This window comes from Sminthopsis crassicaudata, chromosome 5 (assembly GCF_048593235.1).
Source record: "Sminthopsis crassicaudata isolate SCR6 chromosome 5, ASM4859323v1, whole genome shotgun sequence".
Taxonomy (NCBI): Eukaryota; Metazoa; Chordata; class Mammalia; order Dasyuromorphia; family Dasyuridae; genus Sminthopsis; species Sminthopsis crassicaudata.
This window is the reverse complement of record NC_133621.1, coordinates 288,027,859-288,045,185: the sequence shown is the minus strand read 5'-3', so window position 1 is coordinate 288,045,185 and position 17,327 is coordinate 288,027,859. Positions and strand designations below refer to the sequence as shown.

Below are 17,327 nucleotides of genomic sequence, written 5' to 3'. Positions count from 1 at the left end.
TTAAATGACTTGCCCAGGTTCACACAGTTAGTAGGTATCTGAAGCCGGATTTACATTGGTCTTCCTGACTCTGGGTCCAGAGCTCTATTTGAGCCGAGAACCTCTAGGTGACACTAATTACAATCACCACCATGTTTTAAAAGATGGCTTCACAAACTAGTGGGGCCAAAGAGATCGCTGCTAATGAGATTCTTGGTGTTCACGCTCCTGGAGAGAAGCCTTTTTACATTTAGCAAGGCTTAGCTCATGGCGGCTCTCCCTCCCCAGGCACATCCCTCTGAACTAGGTAGCTCCTGCCAGATGTGTGCTCCACTGGAAGAGCTTTGGAGAAGCTACAGTCCCCTCTAGGGGCCAGAAGAGGACTCGACTGCAGGGAATTTTTAGCAATCAGGATATAAGAACAAGCTAGGAATAGAGGGGGACAATACCTCGTGAAGTGGAAATGCAGCTTCATAGGAGCCATTAGTAAGCAATCGATTCAGACCTGGAAAACACAAATCCATCTTAAATCAAAATAAAGCATGAATCTTTGGGAACCATATACATAAAGGTGGAAAGAACCCCTGATTTTACAGGTGAGGAAGTGTAGGAAGGCTTGGTGAGTGTAATAAATGTAAAGGATTAAGTCACAAAAGGGGCAAGTAGAAGCTGCAGGACTTGGAGACTCACAGCTGGGGAGCAGGAAGGAAGCTGGGAGGTCACTTAGTCCAACTCTTTCTCTCATCTTGGAGAGGAGCAAACAAGCAATAGCAGAGAAGATTCTCGTCCAAGATCCCACAGAGAAGATGATATTTATATGCTGGTCTCCTGATTTTAGAGTTATTTCTCCTTCCACCACACTATCAGGCTCGGATTCTCTGGGACAGGAAATCCTCCAATTGTTGTATTTTGGTTCCTATCTGTCAGCACCAGGGGTAGTGCCTGTAACTTACAACTTTAGCCTCTAACTCTTCCCTTTTCCCTTCAGTTATTAAGGGATTTTTGAAGTGCTGACCTTTTTGCAGAAGTTTCTTCTCATTTCCTAAGTAGGACAACCCACTCTCCCCCCCCACACTGTGACATATACTGGGTATGTTATTTAATTAACCTCTTTGTGCCTTAAGCATCTAAGACCATAAATTGCAAAGAAGGTGCTGATCTGCACCTGGGAGTTCCCTGTATGAATGAAGTCAATGACAAAAATTCTATTCTTCTTTTAAGTAGGGTGTCCATAGACAGATGCCTCCTTCAGACAGACATCAATGGTTTACTTCCTAATAGAAGCTTTACAAAGCTCTTTTAATGTGTTTAGTGCTCTCATGCCATAGCTAATCTTGCTTTTTGGGGGGTAATCTATAAACAGACAAGGATCACAACATTAAAGACTAGAGGTCTGTGGGATCTGGAGATGGAAGAAACCTTAGAGAGTTGGAATTATTGATCTACCATTAAAAAGAGAGTAGATCTGCATATCTGAAAATTTCATTTCATCAAACCATTATCTTGATGCAATTTAAGTCTTGTGGTGAAGAGTTCATGAATGTTTCTTGGGAATTTTTTCTGGTGAATTATGGGGGAACGATTGAGGATTCCATCACTTTATAGATAAAAAGTTGATTAGGAGTCAGAATTGGACAGTTGAAAGAACATTGGATTTAATTTAGAAGGCCTGAATTGGAATCCTTTCTTTCTTCCTCACCAGCCAATGACTTGCCCAGGGTCATATAGCTAGGAAGTATTAAGTTTCTGAGGCTGGATTTAAACCCAGGTCCTCCTGACTCCAGAGCCAGTGCTCTATCTACAATGCCATCTGGCTGCCCCTCAAGTTAATCTTTTTGAGCCTCAGATTCTTCATCTGAAAAATGAGGAGGAAGAGGAATTGTTAAGTTCCTTTTAATTATAATTGTATGACTTATTAATTATGTGACTCTGGGCAAATCATAGACCCTATTACACCACTGTTTCCTCATTTAGAAATATTTCCAAAATGGAAATAATAATAATGCCATCTTCATGAAATGTCATCAGCAGCAGATGAGTTGATGTATTTAAAGTCCTTAGCAAATATCAAATTGCTGATATGAATCAGCTTCTGCTACCCCTACAACAACCATAGCAACAACTACTAATGCTACTATTACCAACTACTACTACTAGTACTACTACAACTATTAATACTACTCCTTCTAATACTACTATTAGTACTCTTCAACCGATAGTACTACTACTTCTACTACCACTATAACAGCCATAACTAGCACTACTATTACCAATTATTACTAGTAGAACTGCTACAACTAGTACTACTACAATAGCTAATACTTCTACTCCTTCTAGTACTACTGATAGTACTACTAATACTTCTATTACCATTACAACAGCCACAACTAGCACTACTATTACCAAGTACAACTAGTAGTATTGCTACAACTAGTACTACTATTATAGTTAATACTACTACTCCTTCTAGTACAATTAGTACTACTTCAACTGATACTACTACTTCTACTATCACTATAACAGCCACAACAGCAACTACTAGTACTACTACTACTAGTAGTACTACTACAACTAATACTACTACTACAGGTAATAATACTATTCCTTCTAGTACTACAATCATCAGTACTGCTTCAATTGATACTACTACTTAACAGATCATTCTTCTAAGCTGGAAGATAAATGAGACATTGTCATATAAAAGAGACATTACAAATCTTAAAATTATCCAGAAATGAATTCTCCCTCCTGTGAGCAGTAGACTTTGTCAACCAGTAGCATTTCCTGAGATCACTCACCAATTCCACCTGGGCTAAGTGATTCTGACAGAGTACTTACCAATTTTGTTTTTCCCTTCTTCATATTTAATTCTTTGTAAAATGTGATGCACGATTCTACTTCTGGTGGCGTTGTTGAAGAAAGTGTCTTTGTTGTGAATGATGAAGCTGCACATACATATATAAAAACAGAAGGGTGAGGCATTAATTATAAGCAAGGGGACAAAGACCACCCCAGTTGTTGAGCTGTAACACAAGAGGAGAACCCTTAATTGGCTTGAATGCCTTTTATGTAAATTTTTATGTGACCATGTAGTCTCAATCCAGAAGTCTCAATTCCTGGAGGGCAGGAATCGTTTCATTTATCTTTGCAGCCCTATCATCTAGCACAGTTTATGGCACATAGTAGAGGCTTAATACGTGCTTACTGATTGACAGATCATCTATGCAGTTATTATCCCTAATAAAAAGAAAATTTCTAGCGGGACAGAATCTGCTACAATACCTGGCATAAGGTTAGGCACTTAAATATTTATTGATTAGTTGATTGTCAAAAAAAGGTCAGCTCCTTGAGGACAGGGACTAATAAAATCATTTTTGTATTTGTATGCTGGTGTTGATCACAGTCTCAAGCACATTTATCATTGTTCAGTTGTTTTCAGTCTTATCCCATTTTTATGATTCTATTTGGGGTTTTCTTGGCAGAGATGCAGGAATAGTTTGCTATTTTCTTCTCCAGCTCATTTTACAGATGGGGAAACTGAAGCAAGCAAGGTAAAATGACTTGCCCAAGATCATATAGCTAATAAGTGTTTGAGGCTGGATTTGAGATCAGGAAGATGAGTGTTCCTCTTTAGGCCCAACACTCTATCCACTGAGCCAGTTTAGTACACAGCTGGTGCTAAATACTTGCTGATTGAAAGACTGATCTGAAAACAAACAAAGATTAACATAATGCAAGCTGATCCAACACTGAAGAAATTGCCAGAGTGATAATGCCATATTCTAGGTTGAGGTCCTTAATATGGTCTCCAGATCTTGAGGAGATTTCAGAGATCACCTTTTTTAAGAACCACATTTTATAGTTGAGGAAACTGAAGGCCAGTGAAGAACAGTCACATATACAAGGTCACATGGTTGGGAACACAGGAGCATAGGTTTAGAACTTTTACAGATCACCTAGTATTACCTTCTTATTTTTCAAACAAGGACAATGAAATCTAGCTCAATTAAAGTAAAATTCCTTAAATTGTGTGTTGTGACCCCATATGGGGTCATGTAACTGAATGCGGGTGTTACAAAATTATGATTTCTTATCAGTAAATGTTTGATTTATACCCCTATTTTATATACCTATATACTTGGGGTCATAAAACTTTCTTAAGTGGAAAGGGATTGTGAGTGGAAAAATTTTCATACTTTCTTAAAATTAAAGAGGTAGAAAATAGTAGTGTATGAATTTGAACTCAAGACCTGTAACCTTGAATCTGGTATTTCCCCCCACCTCATTCCTCAGACTCACAATCTGGGACATTGATTTCAAATATTAGATAATGTTAAAAAAAATAAAATCATGCTTTGTTTCTTAGCAGGAGCACTAAATTAAATCAACCAAAAAAATCTAGCTAAAAACAATAAACTTGCCAAGAAAACTTTAAGAAAACATTTCTCTCATCATCTTAGATCCAGGAACTTTTTGTAAAAAAAAATGGAAATAGTAATAATAGAGACTAGGAACTTCTTTTGTTAGAGGGCAGAGTTGGGAAATGTGCCCTAGACTGGCTTTGGGAGGGGGAGTAGGGAATGAATTCAGACAGTTTCCTATGTCTCTCCAAGTTTCTCCTCGAACTCAGGAAATATATGTTCTGTCAGAGCTGGGAACTTTCAGGACTGCTGGTGACGGCATTTCTCTGAGCATGACTAGTGTCATAAAGTGACTTCTGAAATAATCCACGAGTCATAAAGCATGGGTTTCTTAAGCCCTTACAATGTGCCAGGCACCAGGGCTGGGATTTGGGGACACGATTACGAGAAGTGAGAGCTCCAGGATTGCCTGGAAGCAGCAGGGAATCTATGCTCCTCTCTCTGTCCCAGTGTCTCCTCAATGCCACTAATGTTACTGAGAAAGCTCATATTAACTCATGGTGCTAAAGGAAGTGAGCAGAAATGGGAGGATCATTTGTATTATAGCAACGATTCTGCAAGACCCAACAACTCTGAAGAGCTAAAGGTCTCTGGTTAACACTATGACCAACCAAGCTCTGGAGGACCAGGGAGAAGCAACACCATCTATTTCTGGATGGACTTGGGATACAAAATGAGGAACATAGCTGTGGACATGGCCAATTATGGGAAATTATTTTGCCTGACTGCATATTTATTGTGATACTTTTGTTTTCCTTTTCTTTTTCCCATGGAACAAGCAGGAGGTAGAAAAAAGAAACAAAGGCTTATTAATAAAAAACATAAATAATATTTAATTTAAATACTTACGGGGTAAAAGCACTGGGAAATTACCAGGGACCACTGTAATAACTAGGTTCAGAGAAAAAGAGCATTGACTGTAGCAAAAGAGGCCCTGGGTTCAAATCCTCCCTCTGCAACTTGTTACCTGTGGAGTGTTGGGTGATACTACTGAGTTTCACTGGGTCTCATTTTACTTATTGGTAAAATGGAGTTGGATTTGCTGGTTTGAATTCTATTAACTCCATGCCTGAGATCATGGCTCTGCCTCCAGCTCTCCCCATCCTGCCATGCTAGGAAAAACTCAAGTGGAAAAGGGGCTGCTTTTGCTAACAGAACAGCCAATACCTCCTTGATAGATTTGTCTACTGAAGAGCTGAAAAAGAAAGTCATTGTCCTGAGTAGCGTTAAATTATTCATTGACAGAAATGGTTTTAACCAGTTGAACTAACTCAAAAGGAGAAATGTTTGTGTTACAGGTCAATTTCCTCTCTGTATTCTAACTAAAATAAATTATTTGCCACCAGAATAATTGGGTCTTGCTATCTGGCCTGCTGGTATACCTTGAGTACCATGGGGCCTTCCCACTTAGTCAGCAGTAGATCCCCAGTACAAGAAGGCACTTAACATTTCTGGTTAATGCTTAACACTGGCTCCCTTTGGCAAACTTGGTGAAGTCTACAATATTTTTTTTGCAGAGGAATGCAAATGAGTATGAATGAAGTGCCTGCTGAGTGCCAGGCCAGAGGGGCAGAGACTCAAAAATGTGATAGCTCTCTTGGAAAAGCTCCTTCTGAGACTATTTCTTGGGACTGCAGGGGAAGAAGGGGAAATGCTGACATTATCTCAGATGAGATGACTTTGGTTTTATGCCCTTAGCTCTTTCATCTTATCTGAAACACATCATTACATTTTAACACCAAATAAAGTGGCCATAAAAAGGAGACAACAAGTAAGAGGGATGCCTTTCTGATTTGCTGGCTACGATGATACCTGAAGCCTGATAAGTGAGACTAAGCTGGAAAGACAATTTAGAGCTAAAGGCCCATTTTAAAAGCTCAGTTAAACTACCTCTCCTTCCTTCTCTCTTAATAGGGCTACAAAGAGTTTCTCTTTTTCAGATTCACCATCATGCATTAGGCTTCACTAAACAGCAAGAATGGGCTTTGGAAACAATGATTTTTTTCTTCCTTACACAGAAAGGTTATAGTGTGGGACACAGTATAGTACAATGGGCAGAACTATGAATTTAAGTCAGAGGATACTGGTTTGAATCTTCCTTCTGATAGAGCTTGTAGCTTCTATAACCACAGGCAGATCACTTTACTGCCTTGGGCCTCAGGGGCTTCATCTGTAAAATAAGAGGTGACTTATATGGCTTCTAAGGTCCCTTCCAAGCCTAGATCTATTATCCTGGGATCTGAATTCCAACTCTGCTTCTTAGGCTCATAGAGAACTATAAAGAAAGACTACCCAAAAAGAGACGTCATCTTATGTGATAGGAAGAAGAGATGTCTCAGGAGTGAATGGACAGATCCAGAACTCCACAAGCCTCCTGATAACTTCTGGAGAAAGTGAGGGAAGGTTTGCAATGCACTGGGTAGACCCTCTGTAGCAAACTATAGAGAGAATGATGATGCACAAGATGGGAAAGCATGGATAGGGAGTGATTCATGTCACTAAAAGGAACTTCCGAATTGATGAGATCAGAAATCTATGAGAGGATCTACATATGATTTGCAAATAACTTCCCTAGAATACTTCTATAATTACCTTACTTTCCAGATGAAAAAACTGAATCTCAATGAAATACGGTGACTTGTTTATGGTTGTGAAGCTTAAATTAGAAGTCTAACTAGAAGGCTTTAAAGACTCAAAAGAGCAATAGTCTTACTGCTGCACCCATGGGACAACATCAGACTTGGTGCTACCAGAGGAAGGAGTAAGTTAGCTAGCTAGTAAGTTAGCCTTCCCTGACCAGGTAGAGGCCAGACACCAGGGCTTCATCTGCTGGACCACTTAGTCTCCTGAATCCAATCTTACTTCAGGGCAAAACTGGGAGGTTGATTTTCTTACCTTTTATAGGGGAAGGAAGATATAATTTGCTGTTGTAAGGTTAGCAAAATGTGTTCTCCTCCCCCTCTACTGTAAATCAGGAATTTAGACTTAAATGTGAAACGTTGGTGAAAACTTGAAGATGGAGAAGACTTCAGGCATTGATCATCAAAGGACAAATGATACTGCCTGAAGGAATCTAGAAAGCTTTAAAAAAAAGAGTATGAAAGTGTTGGGCAATCAACCGACCAACCAAACACAATCACTATCTTAGGTTAGGACATCTTAATCTCTTTGTATCATGAATGTCTAGACTAGTCTGGAGAATCTTTTCTCAGAAAAATGATTTTCAATGCATGCAATATAATATATAAGGCTGCAAAGGCTACCAATTATATTGAAATAGTTACAAAATGATAAAATCAACAAACAAATAAGTTCCCTGATTTAAGAATATAGGGAGATTTTTCTTATCGAGGCAGACGAAGGCAAATTTGAGAAATAAAGGCAGTTAAGAAGATTTGTTATCTGAGAAAGGCTGCTGACCAGGGATGGAATGTAGTAAATAAGGACTGACTTTTTAACAACAGTATTTGCCCGGAGTCCTTTAAACATAATAAAGAAGACTTTAAACTGCAAAGGAAGGGGGAAGAGAAAAATGACGACAAATACCCACAAAGTCATAGAGTACACCCTACAGGATTCTTAACTTGGGATTTGTGAACTTCGCCTTTCTGTTATATTTGACAACTATATTTCCATGTAACCAGTTTCCTTTTTGACTTCTCTCCCTCTCCACTATTCTCTCTCTCCCTCCCTCCTTTTTCCCCTCCCCTCCCCCTCTCTTTCTCCTCCATCCTATTTCTCTGTCTCCCCCCTCCTTCTCTCTCTTTCTCCCCCCTTCTATCTTCTCTCTCTCCTTCCCCCCTCTCTGTCTCATCCTCCCTCTTTCTCCCCCTTCTTTCTCCCTCTCTCCTCCCTGTCCCCCTCTCTCTCTGTGTATGTATATTTAAATGTATGGATATATTATGTATATATGCATACTTAACAGGCAGATAATTGTTACATTGGTAGAGTGCTGGGCTTGAAGTGAGGGACTTCTGAGTTGAAGTCTGCCATCCAACACTTCCTAGCTGTGTGACCCGGGGCAAGTCACTTAACCCTGTTTGTCTCAGTTTCCTCATCTGTAAAAATGTGCTGGAGAAGAAAATGGTGAACCACTATAGTATCTCTGCCAAGAAAACCTCTAAAAGGGATCGTGAAGATCCAGACATGATAAAAAATCACTAAACAACAAGTTTTATTTTATGTATTTTAAAAACATTATTCTGAGAAAAGTTTCATAAGCTTTGCCAGACTGTCTAAGGGCTTCATGACATAGAAAACGTTTAGAACTGCTGCCATAGAGAGTAGTTCCAAAGGAATTAGAATTATAGCATTGAAAGCTTCCAGGCACTCAAATGTGAGAAAATCCAATAAGGAACTATCAATAAAAACTATGACCCCAGAAATCCAAGCACAAACTTACAAAGAAGAGGTTACAGAAAAGGAATAACACCGAAAGATAGTCAGCATTTATAGAGCACTTTAAAATAAGTCATTTGATTTTCACAAGTTTGGAATATAGGTGCTATTGTTTCGCTTGTGTTACAGGTGAAGGAATGGAGGTAGGCAGCAGTAAAATGACTTGCCCAGGCTCACACAGCTAGTAGGCCTTCTACCCTCCACACTCTGTCAAATATGATTCATGTCTAGAAGATGTCTCGAAGGATGCACCTTATTTAAGCAGAATAGGATTCATCAAAGGGATGGTGTTGGTAAAAAGGCATAAATTAAAGTTTATGTACTTTTGTTTATTGTTCAGATGTTTCAGTCATGTCCGACTCTGTGTGACCCCATTTGGGGTTTTCTTGGCAGAGATACTAGAGTGATTTGCCATTTCCTTCTCTAGCTTGTTTGACATGAGGAAACTGAGGCACACAAGGTTAAATGACTTGCACAGGATCACACAGCTAGGAAGTCTCTGAGGCTGGATTTGGATCCTGAATAATCTTCCTGATTCTAGCCCGGCACTATCTACTGTGCCCCCCCAAACACCCACACACATATGTATATATATATATATAAATATAAACATTTATATATGTGTGTATACATATGCACACACATATGTGTATGTGATTACAGATTAAACATTTGAATTTAATCACTTAAGTTTAAGCTTTAATCATTTTAAACTGCACTAAGAATTTTTGGACCTCCTGTACTAAGCTGATATACTCAAATGTAAAAATCCAGCAATCAGAGAAGGGAAGCATGGGTAAAGATGGATGGAAATTAAAAAATAAGTGCTCTAGTCATCAGGGCTTACCCTAGGCTAGAAGAGTCAAACTCACTGTCCATTGGCCACACAGAGCCTGCAAAAATCTCTAACATAGCCCCGAATCAGATTATGGCGTATTTGGAAAATGTTTAATAAAATAAATAAGAATACAATAAATCTAATGGTATTTTGTGGCTTTCAAGGTCGATATGAAGCCACAGGGATCTGGTTCTGTATGAGTTTGACACCCGTGCATAGCTGCCTTGAACAAAACAATGAGACAGAGATGGGAAGCACAGGGTCACGATCATGGCCAGGAGCCATGGTAAAGTTAAGGCCAAGGAGACTTCAGTGAGCCATACTTCTTTAGGGATCTGCTGAAAAGCAGATAGTTAATGACTTCTTGACTTAGGCTGGTGATCATTTCAAGTTTCAAAAGGTAGTAGGAAGAAAGTAAAGTACTAATATTAAAGATCTGGTTCTCAGCAAAATGGAGGAATGGACTGTTAGAGTAGAAATACTGGTTACTTAGGAACTGTTCTGCCGTGGAATGTGTGATGGAAAAGGAGAAAAGCTGGGTCTCATCAACACACACCAGATTTTAAGAGAACAATTTTAAAAGTTAGGATGTCATGGCTTAACCTAAGGGTTAGGAGATGGAAAAACTCCAGTTAATAATGAAATTCAGTGTTGCAAAATTACAAAGAATAAACTTGGTATAAAGAAGAGATGTGAGAATATCTTTCGCCCACGCTTCTGCAGAGATGAGGTGTTCACAGGTGTCAGTGCATATGATATCAGATTTTCTTCAACATACTGATTGATTTAGCTGAATTTTTGTCTCTTAAATTAAAAATCTTTAATATAAGGAAAGGCACTCGGAAAGGGAAAAAGGAAAGAGCTGAGAGGAAATCAAGATGACATAAATCAAAAATATCATTAAATATAATTTTTAAATGAATGAAATTCAAAAGACACAAGGAGAAACAATTCCAATGAGAAATAAAGGGAAAGTCATCTAAAGAGATAATATGGATGCAAAGAAAACTCACATTTTAGTTTTTTGTTGTTTTGGGTTTTTTGTTGTTGTTGTTGTTTGTTTGTTTTGAGGGGATGGGGCACAAGGAAATTTGGGTTAAGTGATTTGCCCAGGTTCACACAGTTAGGAGGTGTTAAGTGTCTAAGTCTGGATCTGAACTCAGATCCTCCTGGCTTCAGAACCATTGCGTTATCCATTGGGCTGTCTAGCTGCCCCCAATCAAGTAGATTTTAAAACATAAGTACAGGCTCGACAAAATAGAAGAAATATAAAATTGTGGCAGGTACTCTGAGAACTTAGAAAAGTTGATTCTGAACAGAAATGCTGGGGACAACAATAGTTTATTTTTTGTTTTTAATTTAGCTACAGGAGCAAAGAAGAGGAATACCAAAGATGGCCTTGGAATACTTAATTGGACAAATGGGATGATAACATATGACAGAGAAAAGGCAGATAGGTTCAATTCCTTGTTATTTCTATTTTTTCTACCAAGGAGAATGACTTCTAGACTGGAAGTAAAGAACAAAAATAGCTAGAAGGGAGATGGTGACCAAGATAAGCAAGAAGCAAGTAGGTGCTCTTCCTATATTCAGCTCAGAAGGCTGGGTGAACTTACATACTAGGGCTGGAATTCCTAACTTGGCATCCACAAACTTTAAAAAAATATATTTTACTATCTGTATTCCAATATAATTGGCTTCCTTTTTTTTTTAAACAGTGAAAATACCATATTGTGAACCACACGCAGTTTCCATGGTCTCTCTCTGGTTGTAGATGGTCTCTTCGTCACTGAACAATTGCAATTGGTTTTAATCATTTCACTGTTGATGAGAGCCATGTCCATCAGAATTGATCATCATATAGTCTTGTTGTTGTCATGTACAGTGATCTCCTGGTTTTGCTCATTTCACTCAGAATCAGTTCGTGTCAGTCTCTCCAGATCTCTCTGAAGTCATCTTTCTGCTCGTTTCTTACAGAACAATAATATTCCATTACATTCATATACCATCATTTAGTCAGCCATTCTCCAATTGATGGGCATTCACTGTTTCCAGTTTCTAGACACTACAAAAGGGCTGTAATTGGCTTCCTTTGTATACTATATATTTTGTTTTATGTATCTAAAACATTTTCCAGAGATGAGTCCAGGGGCTTTGTCAGACTGCCTAACAGAGCCAGGAATGACACATCAGAGGTTAAGAACTCTTTCTTCAGGCTAGTGAGATGGCTGCAGATGTGACGGCTGACATTTAGAATGGTGTAGAGAACAGGATTGGAAAAGGGTAAATATGTCATCTCCCAATCTCTCTCCCAATCTTAAAGGAAATGAACTTAGACTACTAGTCAGTGAGCTTGCCCATAAGGTCCAGCAAAAATTGGGATGATTAATTAATATCTAGAAAAGAAAGCAATGTTCACAAAGAATCGACATGTCCTCATCAACCATAGTCAATATCTAACCTAAATTCCTTCTCAAAAATTGTTTCTAAACTAGTAGGTCAAGGAGATACCTACATTTTACTGGAATTTTATCAAAACATTTGGCAAAAATCTCTCATGCTATTCTCATGGATAAGATGGATTGGTAGATTAATGCAGATGAATGGCTTTGGAACTGGTTAAATGGACAGATTCAAAGATAATGCTGGCAAGTATTTATGTGGAGATTTGTAAAATGATTTACAAATATTATCTCATTCAAAGCAACCCTAGGAGTTAGGTACTATCTTTATCTCCAATTTGCAAATGAAAAAACTGAGACAAATAGAGATGACTTGCCTAAGATTAGAGAGCTAATATATCTGAGGTAAGATTTGAACTCACGTATTCCCGATTTTTTTCAGGTCCAGCACTCTAAACACCGCCACCCTGCTGTCTCACATGAGTAGTGGGTTAATGGTTGGAAGATCTCCAGGGGAGACCCCCAGGGACCTGTGCTTATCCCTTTCCTGATTAACATGTTTATAAGTGACTCGAGTGAAGGAATAAATGCTGTGCTTCTCAAATTTACAAATGACACAGAATTGGGAGAGAAAGTAAAAAAAAGTTGGATGACAGCCATGGTCCCCAAAGCCATCGCAAGGCTAGAACTTTGAGCTAAATCGATTAAGATTATAATGTGAGAATGATGGATGAACGTGAAGACTCAGATTCAATAACATAAAGCCCACAGGTATAATATATAGGCTTCATAGCAACTCACCTAAAAACAGATGATCTGTGGGTGTTAGCAGACTGCAAGCTAAGCAGTAATAATGAAAGGTAGCACTTATAAAGGCAGCATGGATCGAGTTCCAGGCCTGGAGTCAAGGATATCTGGGTTCAAATATGTCTGAGTGATCCTGAAGAAGTCATTTAACTTTGCCTACCTCAGTTTCCTCATCAGTAAAATGAACTAGAGAAGGAAATGGCAAGAAAACCCCAAATAGGGTCATGGAGAATCACAACTGAAATGATTGAACAACAATGAATCATTTAGAATTTTTAAGACTTGCAAAGCACCTTATAAATGTTCTCATGTGTCAATTTTCAGATAATGAAATTGAAACTATATCCACTCATATGAAAGTGTTCCAAATCACTACTGATCAGAGAAATGCAAATTAAGACAACTCTGAGATACCACTATACACCTGTCAGATTGGCTAAGATGACAGGAACAAATAATGATGAATGTTAGAGAGGATGTGGGAAACTGGTACACTAACACATTGTTGGTGGAGTTGTGAAAGAATCCAGCCATTCTGGAGAGCAATTTGGAACTATGCCCAAAAAGTTATCAAACTGTGCATACCCTTTGACCCAGCAGTGCTACTACTGGGCTTATATTCCAAACAAATACTAAAGAGGGGAAAGGGACCTGTATGTGCCAAAATGTTTGTGGCAGCTCTTTTCGTAGTGACTAGAAACTGGAAGATGAATGGATGCCCATCAATTGGAGAATGGTTGGGTAAATTGTGGTATATGAAGGTTATGGAATATTATTGCTCTGTAAGAAATGACCAGCAGGACGAATACAGAGAGGTTTGGAGAGACTTACATCAACTGATGCTGAGTGAAATGAGCAGAACCAGAAGATCATTATACACTTCAACAACAATACTGTATGAGGATGTGTTCTGATGGAAGTGGAAATCTTCAACATAGAGAAGAGCTAATCCAATTCCAATTGATCGATGATGGACAGAAATAACTGCACCCAGAGAAGGAACACTGGGAATTGAATGTAAACTGTTAGCACTACTGTCTATCTACCCAGGTTACTTACACCTTCGGAATCTAATACTTAATGTGCAACAAGAAAATGGTATTTACACACATATATTGTATCTAGATTATACTGTAACACATGTAAAATGTATGGGATTGCCTGTCATCTAGGGGAGGGAGTAGAGGGAGGGAGGGGAAAATTTGGAAAAATGAATACAAGGGATAATGTTATAAAAAATTACTCATGCATATGTACTGTCAAAAATGTATAATTATAAAATTAATAAAAAATAGAGAATCAGGAAAAAAATAAATGTTCTCATGTGAGCTTCATAATAATTCTGGGAGGTAGGTGATATTATTATTATTATTATTATTGTTGTTGTTGTTGTTATCCCCATTTTACAGACGGGAAAACTGAATCCAGGATCACCTAGCTAGTAAATGTCTGAAAGTCTTTTTTGAGCTTAGTTCTAATCGTACTATCCACTGCCCAATATGAGGTCAATAGTGTAATATAAAAGCCCCCAAATCTCATGCAATCTCAGATTAGGATAAATTAAAAGGGCTAGGGAGGTGATAGCCTTATTGTCCCCAGGCCTGGACACGCCTATGGCAATATTTTCAGTTCTGGATACTATATTTCAGCAAAAACCTCGTTGAGGTGGAAGGTTTCCAAAGGCAGACAACAAAGATGATGAAAGCCCTCAAGATTAAACAATTTGGGGAGCAGCTGAAGGAACTGGACATGTTTAACCTGGAAAAAAACACTAAGAATGGGCAGTAGGGACCCAATCTGCTTCCATTTAAGTTCTTGAAAAACTGACTGTCTGTTCTGAATGACCCTAAAGGATTGAAATTGAAGACTTAGAACTTCAAGAATCTGAATCTAACAGATCATCTAAGCCAGCCTCGGGAGAGCAGGGAGTGATTGAAGGCTGCGACAATCAGGCTGCAATATTTCACTATGGCCCATTCTTGCCTAGGAAAGAGCCTTTCTAGAAGGAGAGAGAAATGAAAGAGCAGTAGTTACTAATTAAAGGCCCCCAAATATTTATGATTATGATGCCAACAAAGAAAGTTATTGGGGAGAGAGATAGGTCAAATTAATGGCAGACACTAAAAATCTCTTTTCTAATAGCTAAATTTAGTTTGAACACAAGGATGGGTTTTTAAAAAGCACAGGGCAGAAATGGCCCCCAACTGTACACGTTCCCAAGCCTTGCAAGCATCAAAATGAAGGTTAATTGCTTTGACAAGAATATTTTAGGTAACTTATTTAATGAGACTTTTAACTGGAGATTTCATTTTTAACAGGGAGAAACAAAGGTGACACAGCCAACTGTCATTTAAATAATGGCCCTGGAAATAATGAAAACCCAAGGAAGAACAAAGCACCCAATTAATTTTAATCTTTCCCTCCAAATGTGTGACAATCCCTACATGGAGATTTTTCTGGGTTTTAGTTCCCATCATGCATAAACTTCCCACTCGGGAGTTCTCTTAAATACATTTGTTAGCAGGAAAAGGAAGAAGAGAAGGTACAAGCAGACTGACAAGTGATGTAACAGGTAACATGCAAATATCCAGTAGTCTGGCAAAGGTAATTTGTCATGCTATATTCCTTTGCGGAAGATGACAAGTTATTTAAATTGCATCTAACAAGAAGCATCTTGGCAGGTGTGAAAACAGACAGATAAATCATTTATTAAGTGTTTTCTACGCACCAGGCACTGGGCTAAGTGCTGGGAATACAAATACAAATTGCAAGACAGTCTTTGCTCTCAAGAAGTTTATATTCCCCCCCTTTTTTTTTTCAGCTCACAAACTCACCTAATACCCAGGACAGCAGAAAGGTGGGAAGGTAAGAAGGCTGGTGTACAGTGGGATAAGTACACAACCTTCTATCTGCAAGTTTGGCTTTGAATCCTGGCTGCTACTTACTAGCCTTAGGACCATGGGTCCATAATTTAAGTGCTCAGAGCCTTGGTTTTTTCATCTGAAAAGGGGGTTAATGGTACTTGTACTACTACTTCATGGGGTTGTGATGAAGAAAGTATGACAGTCATAAATGGAAAAGCCTCGTGGTCTGGTGGAAAGAGCAGAGCCCTAGAAGAAGACCTGAATTTAAACAAAAGACTGGGATTTATGACCAGAAGAAATCACTTTGCTAACTCGGGCAATATCTGTGAAATGAGGGAGCTGGAGCCAGACAACATCCATATTCCGTGCTAATGCAAGACCTATGTAAGGTCTGCTAATCTTTTGGGCTCTAGGCCAGCTCCAAATCTAGGACCCGATCGGTTCTCCTTATATTCCATACTATAAGCTTAACTTTGTCGGGGGGAGGAAGGACAGGATGGGCCTATTTGAGTCTAGGAATTGTTGTTCTCTAATCCCCCGATTATTCTGATAATTCATTTAAAAGGGATGATTAAATGAAGGGGGAAAAACATTTCAGATTCTATTGGGAGTCTACATAAGTAGTCCAGTATAGTCAGCAGATCATACCCAAATAAAGGAGACATCAAAGTGTCTGTCCCATACTGGACTGGGAATTAGGACAACCTGAGTGCAGATCCTACTTCAGATAATGACTACAATTATTGCGTGACAATTACTACAATTACTGTGTGCTCCCTGGTGAATTAAGGACTCACTGAATCCCTGACTCAGTTTTCTCAACTGCAAAGTGGGGCTAATAATAGCAATGAAAGGGCTGCTAAAAGGATCAAATAAAATAACACGTATAGGGCTTTGCGAACCTTAAGATGCTTTATAAATGATATGGATGATGATGATGATAACATAGAATACACTAGCCTTGGGATCAGAAAGATAGATGTTTAAATACTATCAGTACTTAGCTTCTAGTCTGGTATGTAAAAGGAGCATAATGAATGGTGGCTGATTAATAACCAACTGTGTAACTCCTGAGTAAGTAACTTTTCTTTTCTCTCTCTCTCCCTCTCCCTCTCCCTTTCCTTCTCCTTCTCCCTCCCCTCCTTCCCTCCCTCCTTCTCTGTCTGTCTGTCTATCTGTCTGTCTGTCTCTGTCTCTTTCTCTCTCTCTCTCTCAGTTCTCTAGGAGTTATTTACTCGAAGTTAGATGGGTTGAGATCTATTTTAATAGAGGCAGTGTGTATAAAAGTGCTTCTTCATATAGATAAAATCTCCAGTCCTTTGCCTGTAACTTAAGTTAAGTTTTAGTAGCAGATGGGACCAGAAGATATAAACAACAGTGGCCATTTCACTTTGAAGACAGATTGTGATGAAAGAAGCAGTCTTGAAATCCATTAGAGTAGATTTTAATAAACCCATCTGTCTATAAACATGTTTACCTGCTCAGCAATTCCCAAAGTGTTGGACTCATTTAGCAACATCAGAATAATCTTGAATCTTGATGTCTTGAACAAATAAGGACTAAGAGTAAGTGCTGACTTTCATATTTTATATATTTTGTATTTTATACTTTCATTCAA

At 38.6% G+C, this 17,327-nt stretch overlaps 1 protein-coding gene across 8 annotated transcripts in view; it reads right to left on the bottom strand.

Moving 5' to 3' along the window:
- The window catches only part of ANO4 (anoctamin 4), a 422,750-nt gene that overhangs the window by 64,682 nt on the left and 340,741 nt on the right, over positions 1–17,327 (bottom strand). For all 8 annotated transcript variants that reach the window (XM_074271359.1, XM_074271361.1, XM_074271356.1 and 5 more), the window contains 2 exons: positions 2,818–2,924; positions 429–484 (listed from right to left, as the gene is read on the bottom strand). In XM_074271359.1, coding sequence (XP_074127460.1) covers positions 429–484; positions 2,818–2,924 — 163 coding nt within the window. The remainder of the gene's footprint in view (positions 1–428; positions 485–2,817; positions 2,925–17,327) is intronic.